Consider the following 23,530-nt stretch of genomic DNA (forward strand, 5'->3'; position numbering starts at 1 on the left):
CTGGTTGAGCCAGGGTTTGGACCCCACCGGTGGCTGTTGGGGTCTTTTTACTGCTGCTCTTGCTACCGCTGACCACTTTCCATCCACTGGACTTGCCCACTTTGCCGAGCTGCTGGAGCGGAACTGACTGCCTTCCTCAGGAGCCAGGCAAGCACCACGGAACTTCAGGGGTACATCACTGAGGATTCTACTCCAGATTCTTTGATGGAGACAGTGTAGATGTCTCTGTCTTCCCATCCTAAAAGACGACTTCCTGAAAAAAACTCACCAAGGCCGGGCGGTGGTGGCGCACGCCTTTAATCCCAGCACTCGGGAGGCAGAGCCAGGCGGATCTCTGTGAGTTCGAGGCCAGCCTGGGCTACCAAGTGAGTCCCAGGAAAGGCGCAAAGCTACACAGAGAAACCCTGTCTCGAAAAACAAAACAAAACAAAACAAAACAAAACAAAAAAACAAACAAACAAAAAAAAACTCACCAAGTACCTGGACCTTCTGAGGTCTAGATGTCTGTCATTCAAGATGCTGTAAATACTGTTGTGATCAGGATGCAAGAATCTTCCCTGTCCTTGGCTCATACTCAACGTGGGACCTAAGCACTTTGCAACGATAATAAAATGTAACCCTTTTACAGACTCATCGGAATACCGAGGTCTAGCCCAGGTTGGGGTCAGGCTCCTTCAAGGGATGAGTGAACCAGGTGGAGTAGGAAGAGGAGGGGCAGGGTTCTGGGTACATCAGGCTTAGGTGGGGCCTTAAGGAAGGTGAGAAGGAGGGATGTTAGGACAAGTTTAGCGGGGCTAGATGGGAAGAGGGGTTGCTTCCTGTCCTGTTAGTGGGGGTTTGGTGAACCATTGTATAGTTGTTTTTGTTTGTTTGTTTGTTTGTTTGGTGTTTGTTTGTTTTTTGTGATCATCTTTTTTGTTGTTGTTGTTTTTTAAAGACAGGGTTTCTTTGTGTAGTTTTGGTGCCTGTCCTGACTCTCACTGTGTAGACCAGGCTGGCCTTGAACTCACAGAGCTCCGCCTGGCTCTGTCTCTGAGTACTGGGATTAAAGGCATGTGCTACCGCTGCCCAGTTTTTTTTTTTTTTTTTTTTTTTTGACACCCTATCTTCTCGACTGTGATGGTTAAGTGATCATCTTTTAAGTATGGGCTTAAAACAGATATTGCAATGAGCTTTAATTAGAAAAATTAAAATTTCAGCCAAGCAGTGGTGGCACACACCTTTGCACCCAGCACTGGGGAGGAAGAGATAGGCAGATCTCTGAGTTTGAGTGAGTTCCTGGACAGCCAGGGCTACACAGAGAAACCCTGTCTCAAAAAACAAACAAAAGGAAACAAATTAGTATTTCAAATACATTATTAGGGAACTTTACAATTGGAAAGGGATGCACAGTTTTACCGACTAGTAAATCCTAATTGAAATGATCAGGCAAATACAGTAAAACTGCATCTTTCCTATAACAAGTATACATTCTTTTCTGCAGGGACTCCTCTGTATGCCAGGGACCTGATCTCAGGATGATGTCATCGTCTCTGTGAATTTCCCCTTCCTGAGGAACACTTTCTTCCTCATTTTTCTTCTTCAATAATAATGCATTTCTTCATCTTGAGATCCTTCCTCCTCACTTTTAGTGAACTATGATCCAGCCTTAGTAACCTTCTTCCCAGGGACCCAGAAGAGAAGCTACGAACAGCGTGAATTATTTTCGGGAAAAGAATCTAGGTACACCGAGCTCTTTGTCCATCTACTTTATTCCTCTGGGATAAAATTCTGTCTACACAGCTTCAGTCCTGCTCTCATGCCTAGCTCCTTTCTTGCCCGATTTCTGTCTACATTTATCTGCTGTCCTCTAAGTTCTGTCTTCATTCTCTCATCTTAGTTCTGCCCCATCTAGGTTTTCATCCATCCAGTTCTTTCCCATCTTCTCTCCCATCTCCTTCTCTCTCATCTTGTTCTTCCCCATCTGGCTCTTCCTCATCTTCCATCTCATTCCTCTTATTATTCTCTTCTAGCCCTTCAATCTAGTTCTTCCCCATCTCAGTTCATTCCCCTCCAGTTCTTACCCATCTAGTTCTTCCATTCTCTTTTTTCTTCTCTTCCTCCCAAGTCTCTGAGGTTTGTAGTTATATACCCATGCAATAGCAATGCTCGGGTTAAAGCAAGGTCACCAGGCCTGAATTCCCTCAGGGTCAAAAGGAGGGGCAATAAGACCCACACAAAGGAGCAGTAACTGGCAGCCATCATCTGCAACCCAAAAGGGAGGTGACTAATGGGGAATAAAATCAACTGAGGGCTAAATTCGGTTAATATCTGAGCAAGGGAGATTTTATGTGCTCAACTATATTCTTAGAAGTGGTTAGTTAAAGTGTTAGGAGTCTATCAGTGACAAATGAAAATAAAACTGCCTTCTTTTCCTTTGGCCCCTTATCTGTCCAACCTATCTTGGCTACTGCTTTCTGGCAGGGCAGGGGAGTGTACTCGGTGACTGGGCAGCCTGAGTCGGCTTGATGTACCTGTAAGTAGAAACACTTTAGTTCTGAGTTAATAGTTAAAGGTAGATCTAAAACTAGAGATAAGACTTGGGAAAGGGAGAAAGTTAAGCTTAATTAGCACATCTGTCAGGCCTTCTCAAACAGGTAGTCTGGATGCTTAAGTCTGTTCTTAGAGAGTACAGAGGTATCTCTGATAAGATACTTTCGTCCTTTGAGGGATGGTCCTGGCTGGGTGCTGCTAAAGAGGATAATGACAGAAAGGCCTGAGATTAGGGATCCTGGCTGCATTGCTGCACAGAGGTTGTCTAAATATTCCTTTAGTAGAGGGGAAATGGTGCCCAATGAATGATGGAAAAACTATAATAGCACATGAGAAATTCATGGTAGGAAATGGCTAATACTCAAAAGTCAGTATCACCAAGACTCCATGAGCCTCAGCTTGACCTCTGGAAGGCCCTTGGCTTCTTCCAGGTATTAGCTTGCCATAATCAGCTGAAATCCTACTTCAAATATTTTTGCGGCTTATAGCAGGCACTCTTTTCAGGGTCTCCCTCTGTAGACCAGGCTTTTCCTCCATCCTCAAACCCAAGAGCTGAGATTACATACGCCACCGTGCCGGGCCTGCATTTTATCTAAGTCCTAAATGCCTGCTTCTCTTTCCCTCCCCAATTCTGAGCCTGCTCCATCTCCTCTGTAGGTAGGCAAGCTTCCTTGTAATCATCTCCTCTTCCTGCCCCAAGACATGGTTTCGCTCTCCGGTCACATTCTTCTCAGTTTATGATTTGCTGCAGCAGCAACTCATAACACACCTTCTCTTAACTCAAAAACACCTTCTCTTAACCCCCAGGTTTGTGGTCTCAGTTTAAGAAATCCAAGACTTTCCGAAGTTTAAGATTTTTCAGTTTCCACTTTGACCTTGTTTTCACTGAGACTGAAGCATAAGATTCAGATGTTTACAGGGCATGTGGCATTTGGGACGTTGGGGCAGGAGGATTGCATCAACTTGGAAGCCAGCATGAGCTACATATTGAGATGTAGCCCCCCTAAAATAAAACCCAACCAAACAAAAAAATCTTGACTCTCCCCCCTTTTTTTTGCTAGTACTTCCAACTGAACTTGTAAGTTCAACCTTCTAAGTTTATTTAAGCTAGAAGCCTGGGCTAGTGAAATTAATCCCGAATTACACATATTCAGAAACTCTAGAGTTGGCTGATTGATTTTTGTGGTGGTAGGGGTAGAACCCAGGCTCCCAGAAAGTGTTCTACCATTGAGCCACATTCTGGCTCTTGGTTTTTGTTTGTTTTTTGAGACAATCTCATCATGTAGCTAAGGCTGGCCTAGAATTCATGATTCTCCTACTTGCAATTTCTGGGTGTTGTGATTACAGATGTCCACCAAATTGTGCTAGGAAGTCTGTTTTTAAAATATCATCTGGGGAGCTGGGCATGGTGGCACATCATTAATCCTTGGCAGGCAAAGGCAGATGGATCCCTGTGAGTTAGAGGCCAGCCTGAGATAAATTGTGAGTTCCAGATCAGCCATGGTTAGGGTTCTGGCCTCAGGCACAAGCATTCACATGTATATACCCACACACATGCATATACATAATTTAAAGATCTTCAGGGGCTGAAGAGATGGCTTGGTGGTTCTTCTGGAAGATCAAGGTTTGATTCCCAGGAACCACATGGCAGCTCACAAACACCTTTAATTCCACTTCCAGGGGATCCAATGCCCTCTTCTGGCACCAGGCATGTGCACAGTGCACAGTTGAACAAGCAAGCAAATCATCCATACACATAAACTATTTTCCACAGACACACAGCAGTTATTAAGGACCAACTGTTATCACTGGGGCTTTGCTTCTTTTTTTCTTTTGAGATAGGGTCTCACTATGTAACGTTGGCTGTCCTGGAACTCACTATGTAGTCCAGGCTGGCCAAAATCTGGAGATCTGCCTGCCTCTGAGTGCTACGATTACTATGGAGTGTTGTTTTTAAATAACCCCACATTAAACTTCTTAATTTCTGTCTTCCTCCTGCTCTTCTGAAACTTCTTTATCCTTTACTCCTTCCCCACTATACCAAAGCCTAATTTAAAAAATTTAGAGGGGGCTGGAGAGATGGTTCAGAGGTTAAGAACACTGCTTGTTCTTCCAAAGGTCCTGAGTTCAATTCCCAGCAACCACATGGTGGCTCACAACTACCTGTAATGAGATCTGGTGCCCTCTTCTGGCTTGCAGGGATATGTGCAGACAGAACACTGTATACATAATAAACAAACAAATCTTAAAAAAAAAATTTAGAAATGAAAATAAAAAAGAATACATACATAAATGCCCACTACTGCCAAATAGTTGTTGGGGAGAAAGCACAGAACAGCGAAGTTCAGATTCTGATTCCACCTCCTGATCCCATACACTGCACTTGCACATCTGTATGATCAGGCATGCACAGCTGACCCAGAAACTCCTCCTTCAGTAGCTGCTCAGAAAAGCCAGAGTTTGGATTTTTTCCCTGCCCCTTTTTTGAGACAATGTCTCATGTAGCCCAGCTTGACATCAAATTCCCTATGAAACCAAGGGATTTTGATGAATGAATCAAATCACTGAATGACCCTGAACTTCTGATTCTCCTGAGTGCTGGGGATGAATGCCAACAGCTATTTGGGAGGAAGGATGTAACCGGCCTGTGGCCTTGGATGAGGAATGGGTTAAGTGATGACCAGGAGTTTGTAGTTAGTTGCCAGTGGGATGAAGATCTGGGGGAGGCCCTGATTGTCTCGTCACAGGGAATGATTATCCTGCAGGATTTTTGGATGAACCTGGAGCTGGGAATACTGGTGCAGGCTTGTAATCCCAACACTTCGGGGGCTGAGGCAGATGGGTCATCAGCTCCAGGCTCTGAGGGGGTACATAGCATGGTCTATCTTTATTTTTTTATTTTTTTGGTTTTTTGAGACAGGGTTTCTCTGTGTAGCTTTGTGCCTTTCCTGGAACTTACTCTGTAGCCCAGGTGGGCCTCGAACTCAAGAGATCTGCCTGCCTCTGTCTCCCAAGTGCTGGGATTAAAGGTGTGTGCCATCACAGCCCGGCCAGCATGGCCTGTCTTTAAAAACCCAAAAGAGGGCTGGAGAGATGGCTCAGAGGTTAAGAGCACTGGCTGCTCTTCCAGAGGTCCTGAGTTCAATTCCCAGCACCCACATGGTGGCTCACTACCATCTGTAATGAGCTCTGGCACCCTCTCCTGTATACATAATAAATAAATAAATCTTTAAAAAAAAAAACAAAACCCCAAAAGATCAGTGAGGTGTGTGGCATAAGACGGTCTGAATGAAAGCAGTTCAAGGAGGAAGGGAAACCAGGTCTAGAAAACGGGACAGCCTACGTTGGCTCTTTGGCCCCTCTTAGAAGCCTCCCCCCAACAATACCAGTCCCTGACGGCCCGATCTAGATTGCAGAAGCAACAACACAGTCATTACTACCTGCAAGGATACTGTATGTTGGGGATCAGGAAACTCAAAACTGGATCTGGGCAAGGAGACAGGAATGAAGTGCTTGCCTGGGAAATTAATGTAAATGGAAGTGGCTCCATTTTCTGTATCCATTGGATGAAGAGGGCAAGGAAGCACTGGGAGATTCCTGGATTCCACGAAACCTGGGGCACTAGTTTCTGCCTGTGTCATCTTGGGCCAAGTCACTTAACCCACAAAGCAGTGGTCCTCTCTGGGCAAAGAGCTGCCGGCAAGTCTGTAGGAACAGAACTTGCTGTCTTGTGTCTTGGGGTTGTGTGTGCTCGCGTTTACTGGTGGCAAGTGTGGCAGCTAGGAGGATGGGGGCAGCTACATACCACTGGGGCAGTTTATGGCTCCTGCTTGGTGGACCAGGGCTGCTGAGGAGAGGTGTTCTGAAAAATGGCCTGGGATGGTGGCCAAAGAGCTGAAAGTTAAGGCACTCAAGCCTAGGGATTTGGGTCCCATCAGCCAGAATGGGGACTCCTGTCAGCCTTCTGCAGAGGGTACCCAGAGACATGTACCGCTTCCCAAACCTCAGAAACACGGAATTCGGGCATCTGAGACAGCAAAAAGACCAGTGAGAATCGCTTGTAAGAAATCCTCTTAGGAATCAGCTCACACTCAGAGATGGCATTCCCTACACCAGGGCGGAGCTGAGCTCCAGATGTCAGGGCGTACACAGCAGGAGGATCACGTGGCATGGCCTCAGCCCCCTTCCTGCCAACGCTGCATTTGGCTCAAGCCCGGGTCATGGCTGCCCTTGGGACCCTGAGCTGACAGTTGGAGGGCTCCCTGCGTTCAGGCGCTGCGACATCCCCCTTTACACCCCTGCGGCCAAGCGTGAGTGCTGGGGTCCTCAGGACCAAGATCAGCGGCGGGGAGGGAGAGAGGAAGAGGAAGAAGGGATTCAGCTTTGGTGCACCCGGTCGGGGGTCGAGGCCTGCGTCTCCCTGCCCAGCCTTGGGTACCCTTCCTGGGCCGGGGCCGAAGTTGGAAGCTGAACTTCTTGTCCCTTAGGCTGCTGCCGTGCGTCAGGGCCCGGGGCGGAGGTCGACAGAGCGGATGAAGGAAGGCTAGCGGACCCCCGGGAAGGGCGGGGCTGGACATGAGGAGGAGGCTGCGCCTTTGCCGGGACGCGTGGCTCACGCTGCTGCTCAGCGCCGCCCTCGGCCTCCTGCTTTACGCGCAGCGCGACGGGGCAGCCCCCACGACCAGAGCACCACCAGCGCGAGGCCAGCCCCCGCGGCCCACTTCTGGTCTCCGAGCACGCGGGCTCCCCAACACCGCCCGTGCGGCCCCGCTGGCCTACGAGGACGACACCCCGGTGCCCCCGACACCTACGGGCCCCTTTGACTTCGGCAGGTATCTGCGCGCCAAAGATCAACGGCGCTTCCCGCTGCTCATTAACCAGCCGCGCAAATGCCGCAGAGACGGCGCATCTGGAGGCCCGCCGGACCTGCTCATTGCGGTCAAGTCTGTGGCCGCGGACTTCGAGCGGCGGGAAGCCGTACGTCAGACTTGGGGCGCCGAGGGTCGTGTGCAGGGGGCACTCGTGCGCCGAGTGTTCTTGCTGGGCGTGCCCAGGGGCACCGGCTCGGGCAGGGCGGGCACGCAGACGCACTGGCGCGCCCTGCTGGAAGCTGAGAGCCGTGCTTATGCAGACATTCTGCTCTGGGCTTTCGAAGACACCTTCTTCAATCTAACGCTTAAGGAGATTCACTTTTTAGCTTGGGCCTCAGCTTTCTGTCCAGATGTACGCTTTGTTTTTAAGGGCGATGCGGATGTGTTCGTGCACGTGAGGAACCTGCTGCAGTTCCTGGAGCCGCGGGATCCGGCACAGGACCTTCTTGCCGGTGATGTGATTGTGCAGGCAAGGCCAATCCGCAAGAGAGTCAGCAAGTATTTCATTCCCGAGGCTGTGTATGGACTGCCTGCTTACCCGGCCTATGCGGGGGGCGGCGGCTTTGTTCTTTCCGGAGCCACGCTCCGCCGCCTAGCAGAGGCCTGCTCACAGGTTGAGCTCTTTCCCATAGACGATGTCTTTCTGGGCATGTGTTTGCAGCGCCTGCGGCTCACACCTGAGCCTCATCCAGCGTTTCGCACCTTTGGCATCGCCCAGCCTTCAGCTGCACCGCATCTCCGCACCTTTGACCCCTGTTTCTACCGAGAACTGGTGGTAGTGCATGGGCTATCTGCAGCTGACATCTGGCTTATGTGGCGCTTGCTGCATGGGCCTCAGGGACCAGTCTGCGCACATCCACAGCCTGTGGCAACAGGTCCATTCCAATGGAACTCTTAACTACCTATCACAGTATCAAGCCTTTCACTCAGCTCCAGAAGGTAACATTAAAGAGCTCGAAAGGTTTCCCATGTGGGTTAATGGTGTACATGGCTTTTCTCCAGATTACTGAGTGCGCAGCACTGACTCACTGAGAAAAAGCCAGGGCCAAGGTGTCTTGACCAGCAGACTCAAAAGAAGCTGGCATATTTAATGATTCTAGTAGCCAACAGCATCATTGTGTGTACCAGTGAGGATCTGGCTGGAATGCTTAGGATGATACAAACACATGCTGGTATCCCCATGGCCAGGCCTCCCAGCCCTCACAGACCTGGCAGGCACTTTAGTTATTTGCTTCCTTCGTTCTCCACATCTGGATTCCCAGTGGCCATATCTTATCTGTCCCCTTTGAGGTCTGCTGTGTTGGAGCCAATCCTTTAGGCCCACGTTTGCCTGTAACATGAGGGATGGGGCCAGGATGTGTCATGGTCTTGTCCACTGTGTGCACACACACTATGTCAGTGGACCCGTCCCCTTCCCAGGAGTCCTAAGACTCCTCTACTATAAAACTTCTCATAGTCCTCAACCACAGCTTCAAGAAAACCAACAGTTCACATTTCAGTACAAACACCTCAGGCAGCAGCACACAGCAAGCTGTCACTGAGGGCATAGGTGCTTTATTGGAAAGGGGATGAGGAAGTTTCCTCTGTTCAAGAGGATGGGAACAGTCCTGGCTACCCTGACAGTGGGATGTGCAGGGTCTCTGGCCAGATCAAGGTCCAAATGGGAAGACACCTGTCAATCAGAGTCATGGGAGTGCCACACAGGCCTGGCTGTAGGCCCAGGAACCATACAGACAGCTGGGGCAGGTCCCCTGCACATTCATTATGAACTATACAAGATGAGGCTGTACATGAGTTAATTACAAAAGTCATTATTTACAAAAATCTGTACACACATTTGAAAAACTCACAAAATTGTCATCTATGTATCACAAGTTGCTAGACCAAAATATTAAAAATGGGATAAAATTATACGTTTCTCTTCTCAATTCTTTTCAAAAGGATTAATATTTAAAGCACATATATGCGACTTTCCATTAGCAAGACCCATGTAAGAAACGCAGCAGCCCAATCTTCTTTGAGCCCCTAGGCCTCAAATCAAGTGGCCAGGCCAGTGCCCACAAGTGGGGCAGGGAGCTGGCCCACAGTGCACAACAGAATGCTGTAACAGAAGGAGGAAGGTGTCTTTGGCTAACACTTTGGCATTAAATAAAAGAGGCAAACAAGATGGAAACATGCAGCCCTGTCAGCCAGGCTGGACCAAGAGACACAGGTGACCTTGAGGGCTGGCTCCCAGAGCAGCAGTGGGAACCATACCTGGGTTCATACCTGGTACAAAATTGTATTTCAACCACTCAGATGTGCCACCTGGGCATGGCAGGGAGCACGTGCACAAAAGAAACAGAAAAGGGCATGTGGGCCACACCAGCCACAGCCAGCTCATCAAGTAACTAAAGTGGATGTAGTGCAAATATTGCAACCAAGTACTATGGACATGCTACCTGCTCTGCTCACCTTAAGGGCCACATGGCAATGTCGGGCCAAAAGCAGGACCCTGATCTCATCCTAGACACCTATTTTCTTAGCCAGAGAAAGAGCCCATCTTCCCTACGTGTGCAGGACAGGGGCTGACATGTCCTTCATTACGTTAGTTGAGAGGCCCTGGGTCCAGGTATCAAGGCCCAAAGTTTGTGCTTCTCTTTGCAGACTGTGTTCTCTGCTGGCAACAGCAGGCTTTGGACAGAGGAATATCTGGGTTCTCTATCCCAAGGTAGAAGACTCAGCTCGAATCCTACTTCTGAACCCTTCCGAATCCCAGAGCCCTTCAACACTGCCAAGGTGCCCAAGAAAACACGCAGGGTGGCACAGAGACCCACTGAGCTGGATGTGATGCACAGTTCCATGGACAGAGGGGAATGGGTACTGATGTCCTCAGGGCAGCTCTGCTGTTCTCAGATGGGCACCAGGCCTAGGGGGGCCATACAGGGTCACTGAGGCAATGTGGTTGTTCTGCATGACCTGGTGTAAGAAGAGAACAGGTCAGGAGGGAGGGATGTAGGCAGACAGGTCCCCAGGATTGGGCGGTAAAGGATGTACGAATGTCGTACTTGTACAGGCCTGGGCTCTGCACTTCCTGAACCACCAGCTTCATGTCAGTGGGGCTTACTTCTGCTCAAGGGTCTGTCTATTCTTCACAGCGTATGTGACCTTCACAGACTCACTTATGTAGTCTTTCTCCAAGTGCAAAGGGCCTGCTGAGGTATGGCATCCAGATCCAGCCCGAAAATATGGGCTCCCCAGTCTCTCTCAAACCCGTGGGGTGCCCAGGCCACTCATCCACACAGGACTCAAGGATCAGCATGCCCAAGGTTGGCTATACTTGCTTTGAGGTTCCTCACCATGCTGTACTGCTTATTGATTCAAATTAAGGAACTGCTGACAGGCTCATCCTGTTCAGGCTCTGTGACCCCAGATTTCCCCAACCTAGTCTTTTCTTGTTTACATTATTATTAATTTTGTTTGTGGCAAGGGGCATGCATTTGCCACAGTATACCTGTGGAGGTCAGAGGACAACTTTCAGGAGACTGTTCTCTCTTATCATGTGGACACCAGGGATTGAACTCAGGTCCTCAGGCCTGGCAGTGCTCGCCTTTACCTGCTGAGCTATCTCACTGGCTCTCTTATCTACATTTCTGAACCTTTGGACAGCAGAGATGAGGAAGGGTTCATCCGTGCAGCATGGCTGGTAACCCTCCACAATTCTCCTCAGTCACTTGCCCGTTCTTGCTACAACCACAAAGCCCTTAGCAGCTTCTCTGGCCTCCAGGACTTACCTCAAAGATCATCCGCTGAAGACCAAAGCAAAATGTGGAGCCAAATGGGTTGGTGTTGTTTGGGGATGAGGACCTGAGGCCAGAGAATGCACAATTAAAGAGCGAAACAAAGGCCAAACAGCAGAAGGCCCGGTCCCTTCTGGGATGTGGGTTTTTGGCCAGTGGTCTTTCATGACAGTGTTTCCTACATAGGCCCTCAAGGTCACGTGGGAAGAAGTAGCTTCATTAAACTCAGATTCCTCTATGACTCAAAGATCAAAGGAAAGTTACTGCTTTTCTCAGCTGAACTACAGTCACCTGGGAAGAGAACACCTCAGCTGAGAAACTGCCTCATCAGACTGGCATGAGGGCATGTCTGTAGGGCATTCTTAATGACTGATGTGGGAGGGCCCAGCATACTATGTCGGATGCCACTCCTGGGCAGGGGTGCCGAGTTGTGTATGAGTTGTGTAAGGAAACAAGCTGTAGCTGGGCATGGTGGTGCAGGCCTTTAATCACAGCATCCAGGAGGCAGGAGCAGATGGATCTCTGAGAGTTCAAGGACAGCCAGGGCTACACAGAAAGAGTCTTTCTACCCACCCACCCACTCCTCAAAAGAAAGAAAACTGAACAAGCCATAGAAAGCAAGCCAGGCCGGGCGGTGGTGGCGCACGCCTTTAATCCCAGCACTCGGGAGGCAGAGCCAGGCGAATCTCTGTGAGTTCGAGGCCAGCCTGGGCTACCAAGTGAGTTCCAGGAGAGGCGCAAAGCTACACAGAGAAACCCTGTCTCGAAAAACCAAAAAAGAAAGCAAGCCAGTAAGTGACTTCCCGCCATGGTTCTGCCCTGACTCCCCTTAATGATGAATTTTATCCAGACGTACAAGCCAAATAAACCCTTTTCTCCCCACAGCAACAGAGATCAAATTAGGACAGTCATTACAGAACTGAATGGGGTGGTAAGTCAGGAAGGCCCTTCAGGTGGGAGGGCACCTTAGCATGGCAACCACGGGGTAATGAACTACAGCACGAGGCAGAGTTGATGGGAAAGGAAAGCTGAAGACAGAGTCAGATACTGCTTGTGAATAAGGGGAGAGAGGACCCCTAGAGACAGGGCAGGGGAAGGGAAGCTGTACCAGGGACAACCTCTTAAAGTAAACACGAGGATCACCTCATCTAATCTGAACATACACGACGGGGCAGGAAGTATGTCTTAGCAACACCAACATATCCTCCCCCACTCCACCCCGGAGGTTGGAATTTAGCTCAGGGCTGGCACATGCTAGGCATATACTACACTGAGCTGCATCCCCAGTCCAGAAACTTGTGTAATTTGTATAGTAACCACTGCTAAGACTTCCTTGAGCCTTTTGAGCTTCAAGGAGCAGGATGGGGTGGCCAGACACAACCACCCCCCACTTACCTGTGCAAGACAACAGGCTTCTCCACAGGATGGCCCAGAAGCTCCTGGATGTTGTCCCACTGCAAAAGGGACAGGGGCAGTAGAGGTCAACAAGGACCAGTCCACGCTGTGACTAATGGAATGCCCAGTTTACGGCCCTAGACATAGCCACCTTATTCTCAGACTATTAGACAAAAAATAGAAACTCACCTTGCTGTAGGTTGTGCATGTTTCAGTCTGACCACCTGCATTTTCTGGAAAGAGAAGATGGTACAGGCTGGGTTTGGCTGCTCTTGGCTAACTGTAGCCCCAGCCATAGGCAGAATCCAGACCTAGCCACCCTTCCTGCTGTGGCTGGAGTACATGGGGAGCAAAGACAGGTTGTTTGGAAGGATGTGGAAAAGCAAAGGAAGGCCAGTCTTGGTGGTGTGAGTTATACTAATTGACAGGGGGCACAAAGGATGTGTAAGGAGTGCTGGATGATAATCTGCAGACAAGAAACTCCTCTGTCCACTAGCCAACAGTCCCAGTCACAGGAGAAAGCCTTCATGGCCTCCAAAACAAAGGACCCATCCCAGAGGAGCTGAGGCTCTGGGGAGGAGACAGTGAGCAAACACTTAACCAGCCTGACCCAGCACTCTGCTGCCTCTCCCCACGTCTTAACCCAGTAATTCCACATCCCCTTTAACCCGAGATACTTCTGCACTCACCTTTCTTTACGGCTAGTGGGATCTTGAACTCACAGCGGTGGTAACTAGAAGGAAGATAGGTAAGTAAATGCTGTTTCTTGCCCCAACTGCTCTCACATCTCTACCGTCCATCCCATAAAAGCTAGAACCCAATATACCTGCCCAAAGCCCTGGCCTGGGGTCTTTGACAACATTCACTGGGGAAGGCCCAACTCAGGAACTGAAGTCAAACAGAAAAAGGACATGGCTCCCAGGTAAAAAGACTAACTTAGATAAGCTATAAAGGTTTCTAGTTGGGTATGGTGGCTCATACTTGAAATCCCAGCATTGGGAGGCTGAGAGATGGGGAGTGCTTTGAGTTTGGGGTCAGCCAGAGTGATAGAACAGGACCCTTTCTCAAAAAAGATCTAACCGTTTCTGCCTGTATCTCCCGATTTGTAAACTGAGTACATGCGCAGATCTAAAGCACTGAATCCTGGGGCAGGAACACAGTAGACATTCAGCACACACTGATTTCCCATGAAACAGAAGTGTGAGATAGAGACAGTTAGTGCCGCTCAGTGGTAAAGGGCTTACACAACCCACTCCAGGCCCTGGGTTCAATCACCAGCACCACAACTGAAGGGAAGAAATCTGGTAGAGACACATTTAACACTCAGCCAAAGTTCAGTTCCTCTTGCTCACCAAAGGTGTACTCACATGTTAAAATTGTAATGCCCAGGGTAATTGGTATGCAGGACAAACTTCTTCACTTGGTGTGTATTTGCATCAAAGAGGATGTCCTGACAAAGAAAATAAGATGTTCAAGTAGGAAAAGTTACCAAGGAAGGCCAGGGGCCTTACCAAAAACATTCCAACTTGGAATCTTCAACCATGAGAATGCTAGCAGCTTCCTCCCACATATTCCCAGCAGCCTCAACTAGGCATCTTTGTGGAGGTCCTGGCAGGCAGAGGGACCACAGATGCACTGCTTGCCAATTTAAACAGCCAAGAAAAATCCCCCCTAAATGCAGATTTCAGCTCAAAAGTCAGTCACTCTTGAAAGGCTCAGGACACCTAGGTAAATGCTATAACCAACCAGGCCCTCTGCTTCTGTAGAAACTGACAACTAATGGAATTCAATCTAACCTCTCACTAGGACTCAAACCCGAAACTGATGCCACCCATTGGCCCTTTCCTCCTGTACCTACCACTTTCCTAGTTTCCGTGGGCTGCTGAGGTCAGGGAATCTCAGGGTCATTTCTCACTCTACTCCATTACCAACAGCCAACCGAAGTTCTCCATTCTTGCCACCTTTTGTGGACCGCGTGGCAACCACTGCTGCTTGTCTGGCAAGGGGAACTTGTGGCTCTTCCATTAACATGACTGTGGTGCCTATTAACTTGCCAAGGTCAATGCTAGCCCCCTCAATCCTTGCTCACAATCCCCCTTCCTCTCATTTAATCTTTTTTTTTTTTTTTTTTTTTTTTTTTTTTTTGGTTTTTTGAGACAGTGTTTCTTTGTGTAGCTTTGCGCCTTTCCTGGAACTCACTTGGTAGCCCAGGCTGGCCTCGAACTCACAGAGATCCGCCTGGCTCTGCCTCCCGAGTGCTGGGATTAAAGGCGTGTGCCACCACCGCCTGGCTCATTAATCTTTTGTGCAGTTATGGAGTATAAAAGTTGTAGCCTTTTTTCAATAAATGAACAGCCATCCTGATTCACCCTCAGTTAGTCAGTCTCCTCCTTTTCTTTGCTGACTCCACGCCTCCTCTTTGGGACCTGAACCCCACTTAAGCTGGACTCTGGCAATCCTTCTCACTACCACCATTGGCCCTTGAACTCCAACAGCATCATTCCCTCCTACCACTAGCCTACCCTCAGAAGTCTGTCCCGATAAAGCTCCCCAAGGATTCCTGACTTGTGCTTGGCCTTTCCATGTAGGCGTGCCCGATTTCGTTTTCTCCCTCTCTATCATCTACTCTTTCTGCCTTTGAACTTTCAGACCATGGAAAGCTCAAAGGTAACTTAAGACTCATGGTCTGGCTAGGTATTGAAACACATGCCTGTAATCACAGACACGAGATGACTCAGAGTCTGATACCAGCTTTGGCTACATAACAAGACCCTGTCTCAAAAAAAGTTAAAAAACAACAACGACCCATGGCACAGGTCAACTTTGCCTCGAGATGGTTCCTTCTGGCGTATTTACACACTCCTTTCTCAAACATGGACTGCCAACCCTGAGGATAGCCACCGAGTCCACTAGCGCCTAGGTCCAGAATATATAGCTTCATTAGTGTCTCCGGGGTGCTTTCTCTAAAAATACAAAAGCACACTCTTACTGCCTGGTCCTTCCCAGTCTCCCCCAGACTTCAGAAGGGTGTCTTATGTATTACAGGGTAACTCCCCATTTTAATGCAAGTGATTTCCATGGTTCCCATATGGTGAAGCATGTTTTCCCCCAAAAAGAACGCAGGATGTACCAGCAAACCCAGCATCCTGATGTTTCTCAGTACTTTTGGTGGCAGGAATGTCTACACTGGGTACCAGAACCTATGAAAAATAATACCTGGCACAACCATGAGGAGGAGCCAAAGTTCTTTGATTCCCTGGAAGGTAATGGCTGCACGTTTACACAGGTACTCAAGGGTGCTCTGCCTATGCCAACAGAAGTGAAACCCTTTTCAAGTCGTCACACTTACCACTCCAAGAGTGAAATAGTTAAAAAAGTAGTCATTGCACTTGGATGGAACTTGTTTATGAGGGGAAGGAGAGTGAATTTTCATCTGTTGGGGGAAAATAACAATAAATTAAAATCCCTTTAAAATAGTTTCTAGTTAAATAAAGCATACATTGTGTTCCTTGTCTAACATTAAGTGGTTAGATAATTAAGACTGGGGAGGCAGATCTGTTAATATGGACAGATCTCCAAGTGGGCAGAAGTGACAAGTTCAGAGTCATTAGAGAAAAGCTTTTACTTCAAGTAGAATAGATTCTGTGGGAAAACATCAGACTTCATTTATGCATATTAAAGTACTGGTGAATCAAGGTAGGGACTGCCTAGTCACACTGTAAATACCTTTCCCCTACCTTGTCTTCGGATTTATAGAAGACCTTGTGTGGAGAGCCAAGCATGCTAAGGACATCTTGGCAAGAATCACCAAAATACACCGAGCGTTCAAATACTCGCATTTTGGCATCTGCTAATACTCCGGGTCCACAACCTGTACACAAGGGAAAGGTTGTCAGGTTCTGGTCAGGACTGGAAACAGCAACCTAAGGTCATTTTTCTCCAAGAAGCTAACAGCTTCCTCTTGACCAGGCAAAGGGCAAGACTGCATTCAAGCCGGGCGGTGGTGGTGCACGCCTTTAATCCCAGCACTCGGGAGGCAGAGCCAGGCGGATCTCTGTGAGTTCGAAGCCAGCCTGGGCTACCAAGTGAGTCCCAGGAAAGGCGCAAAGCTACACAGAGAAACCCTGTCTCAAAAAAACAAAACAAAACAAAAAAAAAAAAAAAAAAAAAAAAGACTGCATTCAAGTGTAAATACCAGGTCAAAAGGAATTAATTCAACAAGAATTTGAGAAACCACTATCTACTTGAAAATAGTGCCAGGGACTCTGGAGAATTAATCTATTCACCAAACACTTAAGTACTTATTTTCTTTTTAACATGTATTTCTTGCTCAGCATGGTGGCACAGGCCTTTAATCGCAGCACTTAGGAGGCAGAGGCAGGCAGATCTCTGAGTTCCAGGCCAGCCTGGTCTACAGTTCTAGGACAGCCAGGGCTGTTGTACAAAGAAATCTTGCTTCAAAAAAACAAAACAAAAACAAACCCATATATTGATTTTGGTTTTGAGACAAGAGCTCACATAGCCCAAGGTGGCCTCAAACTTGCAAAGGAGTCAAGGATGACATTGAAATCCTCCTGCCTCTACTTCCAGTGCTAAGATTATACAGGCAGTGTGATAACACACTCAAGCAACTCAAGTTACCCAAGTGTTTATTACCTACCATGGGCTAGAACACTGTGAGTAAAACTGCCTCATCTCTTCCCAAAATGTCTACTGTTAAGAGTTTAAGTGTGGTCTAGTCACTGGATAGCTATTAGTACCATCAGCAGCAGTGGGTATTATGAAAATGAACAGTTAAAAAACCTCAAATTTGTGATCCTTCTGCCTCGGCCTGAGTGCTGGGATTAAAGGCATATATACCATTCCTGGCAAGAGGCACACTTTTCTTTTGGTTTTTTGAGACAGGGTCTCTTTGTATCCCAGGCTGTCCTGGAACTTGATCTATAGACCAGGCTGGCCTTGAACTCACAGAGATCTGCCTGCCTCTGAGTGCTGATATTAAAGGTGTGCGCCACTACCGCCAGGCCAAGAGATATTTTTTTATAACACTAACCAGAGGCTGTACCTACAGAACCACTTCTCCAGAAGAGCAAGAGTCAAGTATATGACCGTTTACTTCCTCACCCTAAAGAAATGTCTGACAGTGCCTTCCAACCCAGGGAATAAGAATACTATCACTTAAAGAGGCAAACCAGGAAGAAAAATAGTAAAAGTGATGTGTCAAAGTTTATTTGGGTCAATGATATACCCATACAAATGGAGAAGTGCTTGTATCGTAAGTGGCGGACACAATGAAAGTAAAATATCCACATTCTGTGGGTGGGAGATATGGATGATTAACATATTTTTTTTTTTTTTTTTAAAGATTTATTTATTTATTATGTATACAGTGTTCTGTCTGCACATATCCCTGCTGGCCAGAAGAGGGCACCAGATCTCATTACAGATGGTTGTGAGCCACCATGTGGTTGCTGGGAATTGAACTCAGGACCTTTGGAAGAACAAACAGTGCTCTTAACCTCTGAGCCATCTCTCCAGCCCCGATTAACATATTTTTTAAAAGTAGCCAAAAGTCAGAGAAAATTTCTGGTATCATGTTAACAAGACACCACCTTACTCTGCAAGGGCATTATTACATTTGTCTTAACTTTTTCATGTGTAACAATCAACTTGCTGTATTTGAACAACTTCAGAGAACCCAAATCTGAAATAACTAGGTACCAAGTTCTCTGACTAACTCAATTCTATTCTCAGTACACCAACTCTTTTTGAGACAGGGTCTTACTATGAAGGACAGGCTATCCTCAAAACTCATGATTCTCTTGCTACAACCTCCCAAAAGCAGGAATTATAGGTGTATGCTACCACCACCTTACAGCACATATACTCTGAATGGCAAACAAAGGATCTGAGACAGAAGGATCACAGATTTGAGGTTCTTTACTATTTAAACTAACCAGGTCTTAGGAAGAGCATAATGCTCATAATGTTTACAACGTTCATAAATACTGCAGCTTAGGCAAGCCTTGGTGACCTACGGAACACATCCAAAGTGCTGCTAATATGAGCCCAGAGTCTCCAGTTGTCTTACGTATTTCTTTAGGTATCAGATTCCTATGAATAGGGTTGCAGGAAGTGATCCTTCAAAGATGAAACTGTTGTTTTATTCACTGCTTAAAGACTGTAATTTTATATATATATATCATACATATGATATATGTATATATAAATATATATTTTTATAAAAATCTCTCTCTCGAAACAGGTTTCTCTGTATAGACCTGACTATCTGGAACTCACTCTGCAGACCAGGCTGGCCTCCAACTCAGAGATTTGCCTGCCTCTGCCTCTGGAGTGTTGGAATTAAAGGTGTACCTGGCTATGAACATACTCCTTGAGATCATTTAAGACTATGTACTTAACCTGTCTGTGTTGTCCTACTATGTACTCAGTCTGTTTAACCTGCCTTTAAGAAAACAATGTATTAACCTTACTATGCCTTACATTTCCAACACAATCAGCTTTTGCAACCTAGCTAATGTATATCTTTAATCTTAAATGATACACTCTTTCATGCCCTGATCTGGAGTAATATATGTGTGTTTGTAGATGCTGTGCTAATCATTTGCTGAAAGCAGCCAACAGGTTAGAAGTAACCTTATAAAATAAGCATCCACCATAAACGTTGCAAAGGTGGAGATAGCTGATAACATTTGTTTGCAGTTATGTTTGCTGTTCTAAGTCATGTTGGGTCAGTAAAGTTATCTCTTCTTGAAGAAAAAGTATTACTCATCCCTATCCTATTTGATGCTTTCTGTTCTGTTCAATAAATACAGAGCAAAGCCCTTTGTAAGGGACAGACAGACACAACAGATAGGTTAGAGACAAGCTGCTAACCAGACTTAGACAGACAGGAAAGTGAAGAATTCAAATTTGGGCTCACTCTTGGTCAAATTAATCCAAGAGAAGTCAGTTTTCACTTCTTTTTTTAAAATTTATTTTTATTTTATGTGCATTAGTGTTTTGCCTGCATGTATGTCTCTGTGAGGGTGTCAGGTCTTGGAGTTACAGACAATTGTGAGCTACCATGTGGGTGCTGGGAATTAAACCTGGGTCCTCTGGAGGAGCAGTCAGTACTCTTAACTGCTGAGCTATCTCTCTAGCCCCATGTTGTTTTCACTTCTTAATTTGACATGGACACATTTTTATGTTCCAAGGTTATCGTTAATGAGTTTACTGGACAAAGAAGACCATCCAGGTACAACTGCTCGCAGTCTGTGATTTCTTAAGTGTCTTTTTACCAATGGTTGTGGTGGCCACAACTGAACTGACTTCTTGTTAAAAATATCACCAAAGCCACACTACATAAGAAATAGATGTGCAGAATGGGTTGGAGAAAACCTCTGTGTTTGCCAAAGGAAACTGGACTGGACACTTCTTCGTAAAATAACAGAAAGTGTTTTTCCTCCACTGACAGTTCAGGCAGTGAGAGTATTAGAAGCGTGCTATACAGAAGACAGGCAGCATTGGCTGAAATCTCTACACTCAATGGGTTCCTCTTGTCGCCTGTGATCACTGCTGTTCTAGATTGAGACCTGCTGTATTCAGGAATGATCCTCCTGAGAAGAGAGAGAACATCACCCGACTTTGTTGCCTGTTCTATGTCAGTTTTGTCAGAGAACAGCTCAAGTGCAATATTCCTGTAGGCAGTTGTTCTGCCCTAGTTATAAACATATTTTGGAGCCAGCACTCAGTGTACAGTGCTCACTCTGCAAGCCTGAGTTTGACCCCTGGAACCCACAGAAAGAATAAAGGAGAGAATCAACTCCAATCAATACTAGTCATCATCATCAACAATAACTATATACATTCTAAGAAAGTTCTACCCAGAGGTTGTAGACTAATTGTTCAGGAGTTAATTCAGTAAGCCCCCCCCCCCCTTTTTTTGAGGCAGGGTCTTAAAATGTAGCCCAGGCTAGTCTCAAAGTCATGGTGATCCTTTTTCCCGGTCTCTTAAAGTGGTGGGGTTACAGATTTGAGCCACCACACCCAGGGAATAATACAAGCTCCTAATGGGTGAGATATGCAGGCTGGACTAAGAGCTAGAAGATGGCATGATCTCTGCAGCCCAGACATATTCAGGACCAATCTGGAAATCACTGCAAAGGTATATGTCTCTGCAGTGGCCTTATGCGCAAGCCTTGTATTTATGAGCAAACTACTGTTGTTTATTCAGATTTCCAAAGACAGACAAGTGGTAGTATTTCCCCATAATCCGATTACTCAGGAGGTCAAAACAGGAGGATGATTTAAGTTCCTGGCCAATCCAGACTACATTATAAGACCCTGTCTCTGAAAACAAAACAAAACTCCCAAAACGCACTTACTGAAGATAAAGTTGTAGGGCTGGGGAGAGACTGCTTGGTAGTTAAGAAGGTAGTTAAGTTTGAACTCCCAGCACCCATGTTTAAGAAAAAAAAAAAAAAGCAGCACATTCCTTTAATTCCAGCAAGGGTAACCCACGGCCCAAGAGCCAGGGCTGGTAGGAAGGGAGGCCTGTGAGCTCCAGCAGGGAGAAGGGAGAGGAGATTGGTGTTATTGCCAAGAAGCAGGACTAATGTCCCCACAGAGCCTCTTTTTGTCCTTGAAATGGTTTTAGGGACCAGATAAGTTGGGCCAGGAACACCTGTAGAGGTGGTAAGTAGCAGGTGAAAATCCCAAGGTGGGTGGGTGGGGGCTACAGTCAGATTAGGGAAGGAGCTTGGACCACAGTGACCCCAAGGCCCCCAAGAAGGGCTGGGGCTCCCACAGAATAATCATTCTCCACTTAGAGCCATTCAGAGCATCATCCCATGGATCTTCTGGGCTTCTGTAAGTTCCAGGTTATTTTCAGGTAGAAGATGCCCATGCTACTCATGCTAAAATTGTGACACTTCTAACAGCCCCAGTTCACTAATCTTTAAGTGGTGACTAGGTGTCTGGAATGTGTGCCCATGCCTAGGCCAGGGGACATTTGTTGAACTTTTGCTGGGTGCTAGCCAGCCATCTAGGCACTTTATGGTCAATCATCTTTCAAGTGCTCATGGCAGAATTATGTCGTTACACCTAGTTTACAAATGGGACAATTGAGCCACAAAGACTACAAAGAACTCTAAGTATTAGGAAGTTCTGCTTCTGGGAGGTAGAAACCTCACAACTGTGATTAGTGTTTATACAAGGAAACCTGAGAGCTAGTGGTGTGAAGGGGCCCCAAAACAGCTTGACCACACAGCAGCCATGACAGGCTTAGGGGCCTAGACACAGCTTCTGTGACAGGCTTACTGGCAGGCAACACCCAGATTCAGGAAAAGCCTTAAGCTGATACCACCCAGGGATCCACCCAGGAGTGAGGAAGTACCTGACATCCCAAACATTCCAACCATTAGATAAGGTGGCCAGGGGAGAGTCTAGCACACACCTATTTTTTGTTTTACAGATACCCCTAGACAATTGTCAGCCAATCAGGGTCCTGGACCCTGGAAATCTCCTCACCCCAACCTCTGTTATGACAAAAAACTCTGCCCCACCTGAGCTCAGGGCTCTCTGCTCTCACTGCTGTGTTGGACAGACAAAAGGACCAAGCTCTGGAGCTTGAAATAAAGGCTCTTTGCTTTTACATGTGGGATTTGATCTCTGTGGTGGTCTTTTGGGGATCCCTGCGATCTGGGCCTAACAGTGGTCCTTTTCCAACACAGGAACGTAAGTAATGGTAAACGTGTCTATAAACCAGGAACGAGATTTCATCAGATACTTCGGATGGTAGAGTGTCTCTACATGGATACCAAGGGGGACCTACCTGCAGCAAGTAAGCGAAGTCGCAACCCTGAGGGTCCAGTTCCATCTCGAAGAACATCTACACTTTCAGCATATACATTCCCCAGGAAACAGCTCAGGGGCATCACAGGAGCCCTGGAGGAGGCATGGAATAAACAAGACATGGATCTCCCTCCTAGACAGGTCATGGGCCCAGCACAAAGCTCATGTCCCTCACACTTACTTGGTATCCTGGAGGCTGTTTCCATTGTAGATGTACATTCGTTTTACAGTCGCTCCATGGGGTATCTGAAGAGAAGCTAGACCATGGGCAAAATTGGGCTGCAAACAGACAAAAATTTTATTAAGAACATTATGGAGATCACATGACTCAGCATCTAGTCCTCCTTGGCACTAAATGGTTTTTAAGAACTGGTCTGGTCAAAGCACATGATCAAACTTGGCTCTGAGTCAACTAACTCACTTTAGATAAGCAATCACTTTAGATCAGCAAGTGCATCTTTCATCTTTGAGTTTTATTGCTTTTTTTGGAGACAGGGTTTATCTAACCCAGGTTGGCCTTGAACCAGAGATCCCTCTGCCCAGCCTCCTAAGTACTGGGATTGCAGTGTGCATCATCACTTCTGGCTTGTTCATCTTTAAAGCAACAAGTAACTGAAAATTCAGAGAATGAACTCTCTAATCTCTGTTTAGGGTGTTTAAGTTAGAAAATGGCTGGATAAACCTCTGAAAATGTAAGGCCTTAATGTCCTTTGCAGTGCAGAATACCGTCTTCCTAGAAATGCTGGCCTGAGCCTTGTTCTTCCTGTCAGCTCTACCCATTCTGCCTCTCTGGCCCTTAAAGAACTCAAAGACAAGACAACCAAAGAAAGGTGTCCTATCTGTTCCTTATTCCACATGGATACTGGGAAATAAAACATACTAAGGGACAGGAAGTGCCAACCTCGTACTTGGGAGCCTCCGACCACGAGTCTAACTGGAAAGAGAAAGAGAGTCCTCTGAAGTTGAGGTGGAAGAGCTGCTCAGCAGAGTTGTACACTGTGGAGTGAGGAGAAAGAGTGACACGGTTGACTGGCATCTACTCTCCAAAGTAAACTTGGCAGGAAGTAATGATTACAGCAGGACATTCCTTATTCTAGC

At 46.9% G+C, this 23,530-nt stretch overlaps 2 protein-coding genes across 2 annotated transcripts in view; one reads left to right on the top strand and one right to left on the bottom strand.

Annotated features, from left to right (window-relative positions):
- Positions 1 to 6,619: 6,619 nt before the first annotated feature.
- Positions 6,620 to 9,314, top strand: B3gnt9 (UDP-GlcNAc:betaGal beta-1,3-N-acetylglucosaminyltransferase 9). The gene is made up of 2 exons (XM_059264184.1): positions 6,620 to 6,842; positions 7,020 to 9,314. The coding sequence occupies exon 2, from the start codon at positions 7,108 to 7,110 to the stop codon at positions 8,299 to 8,301; it is 1,194 nt and encodes a 397-aa protein (XP_059120167.1). The 5' UTR covers positions 6,620 to 6,842; positions 7,020 to 7,107; the 3' UTR covers positions 8,302 to 9,314.
- Positions 8,891 to 23,530, bottom strand: part of Phaf1 (phagosome assembly factor 1) — a 32,763-nt gene continuing 18,123 nt past the window's right edge. The window contains exons 6-16 of the mRNA XM_059264183.1: positions 23,334 to 23,428; positions 22,614 to 22,711; positions 22,413 to 22,525; positions 16,315 to 16,448; positions 15,927 to 16,010; positions 13,945 to 14,027; positions 13,267 to 13,310; positions 12,767 to 12,810; positions 12,578 to 12,636; positions 11,177 to 11,249; positions 8,891 to 10,361 (exon numbers count right to left, since the gene is read on the bottom strand). Of these exons, the coding sequence (XP_059120166.1) occupies positions 10,275 to 10,361; positions 11,177 to 11,249; positions 12,578 to 12,636; positions 12,767 to 12,810; positions 13,267 to 13,310; positions 13,945 to 14,027; positions 15,927 to 16,010; positions 16,315 to 16,448; positions 22,413 to 22,525; positions 22,614 to 22,711; positions 23,334 to 23,428 (914 nt within the window). The 3' untranslated portion in view covers positions 8,891 to 10,274. The remainder of the gene's footprint in view (positions 10,362 to 11,176; positions 11,250 to 12,577; positions 12,637 to 12,766; positions 12,811 to 13,266; positions 13,311 to 13,944; positions 14,028 to 15,926; positions 16,011 to 16,314; positions 16,449 to 22,412; positions 22,526 to 22,613; positions 22,712 to 23,333; positions 23,429 to 23,530) is intronic.

Source organism: Peromyscus eremicus, chromosome 5 (assembly GCF_949786415.1).
Source record: "Peromyscus eremicus chromosome 5, PerEre_H2_v1, whole genome shotgun sequence".
Lineage (NCBI taxonomy): Eukaryota > Metazoa > Chordata > Mammalia > Rodentia > Cricetidae > Peromyscus > Peromyscus eremicus.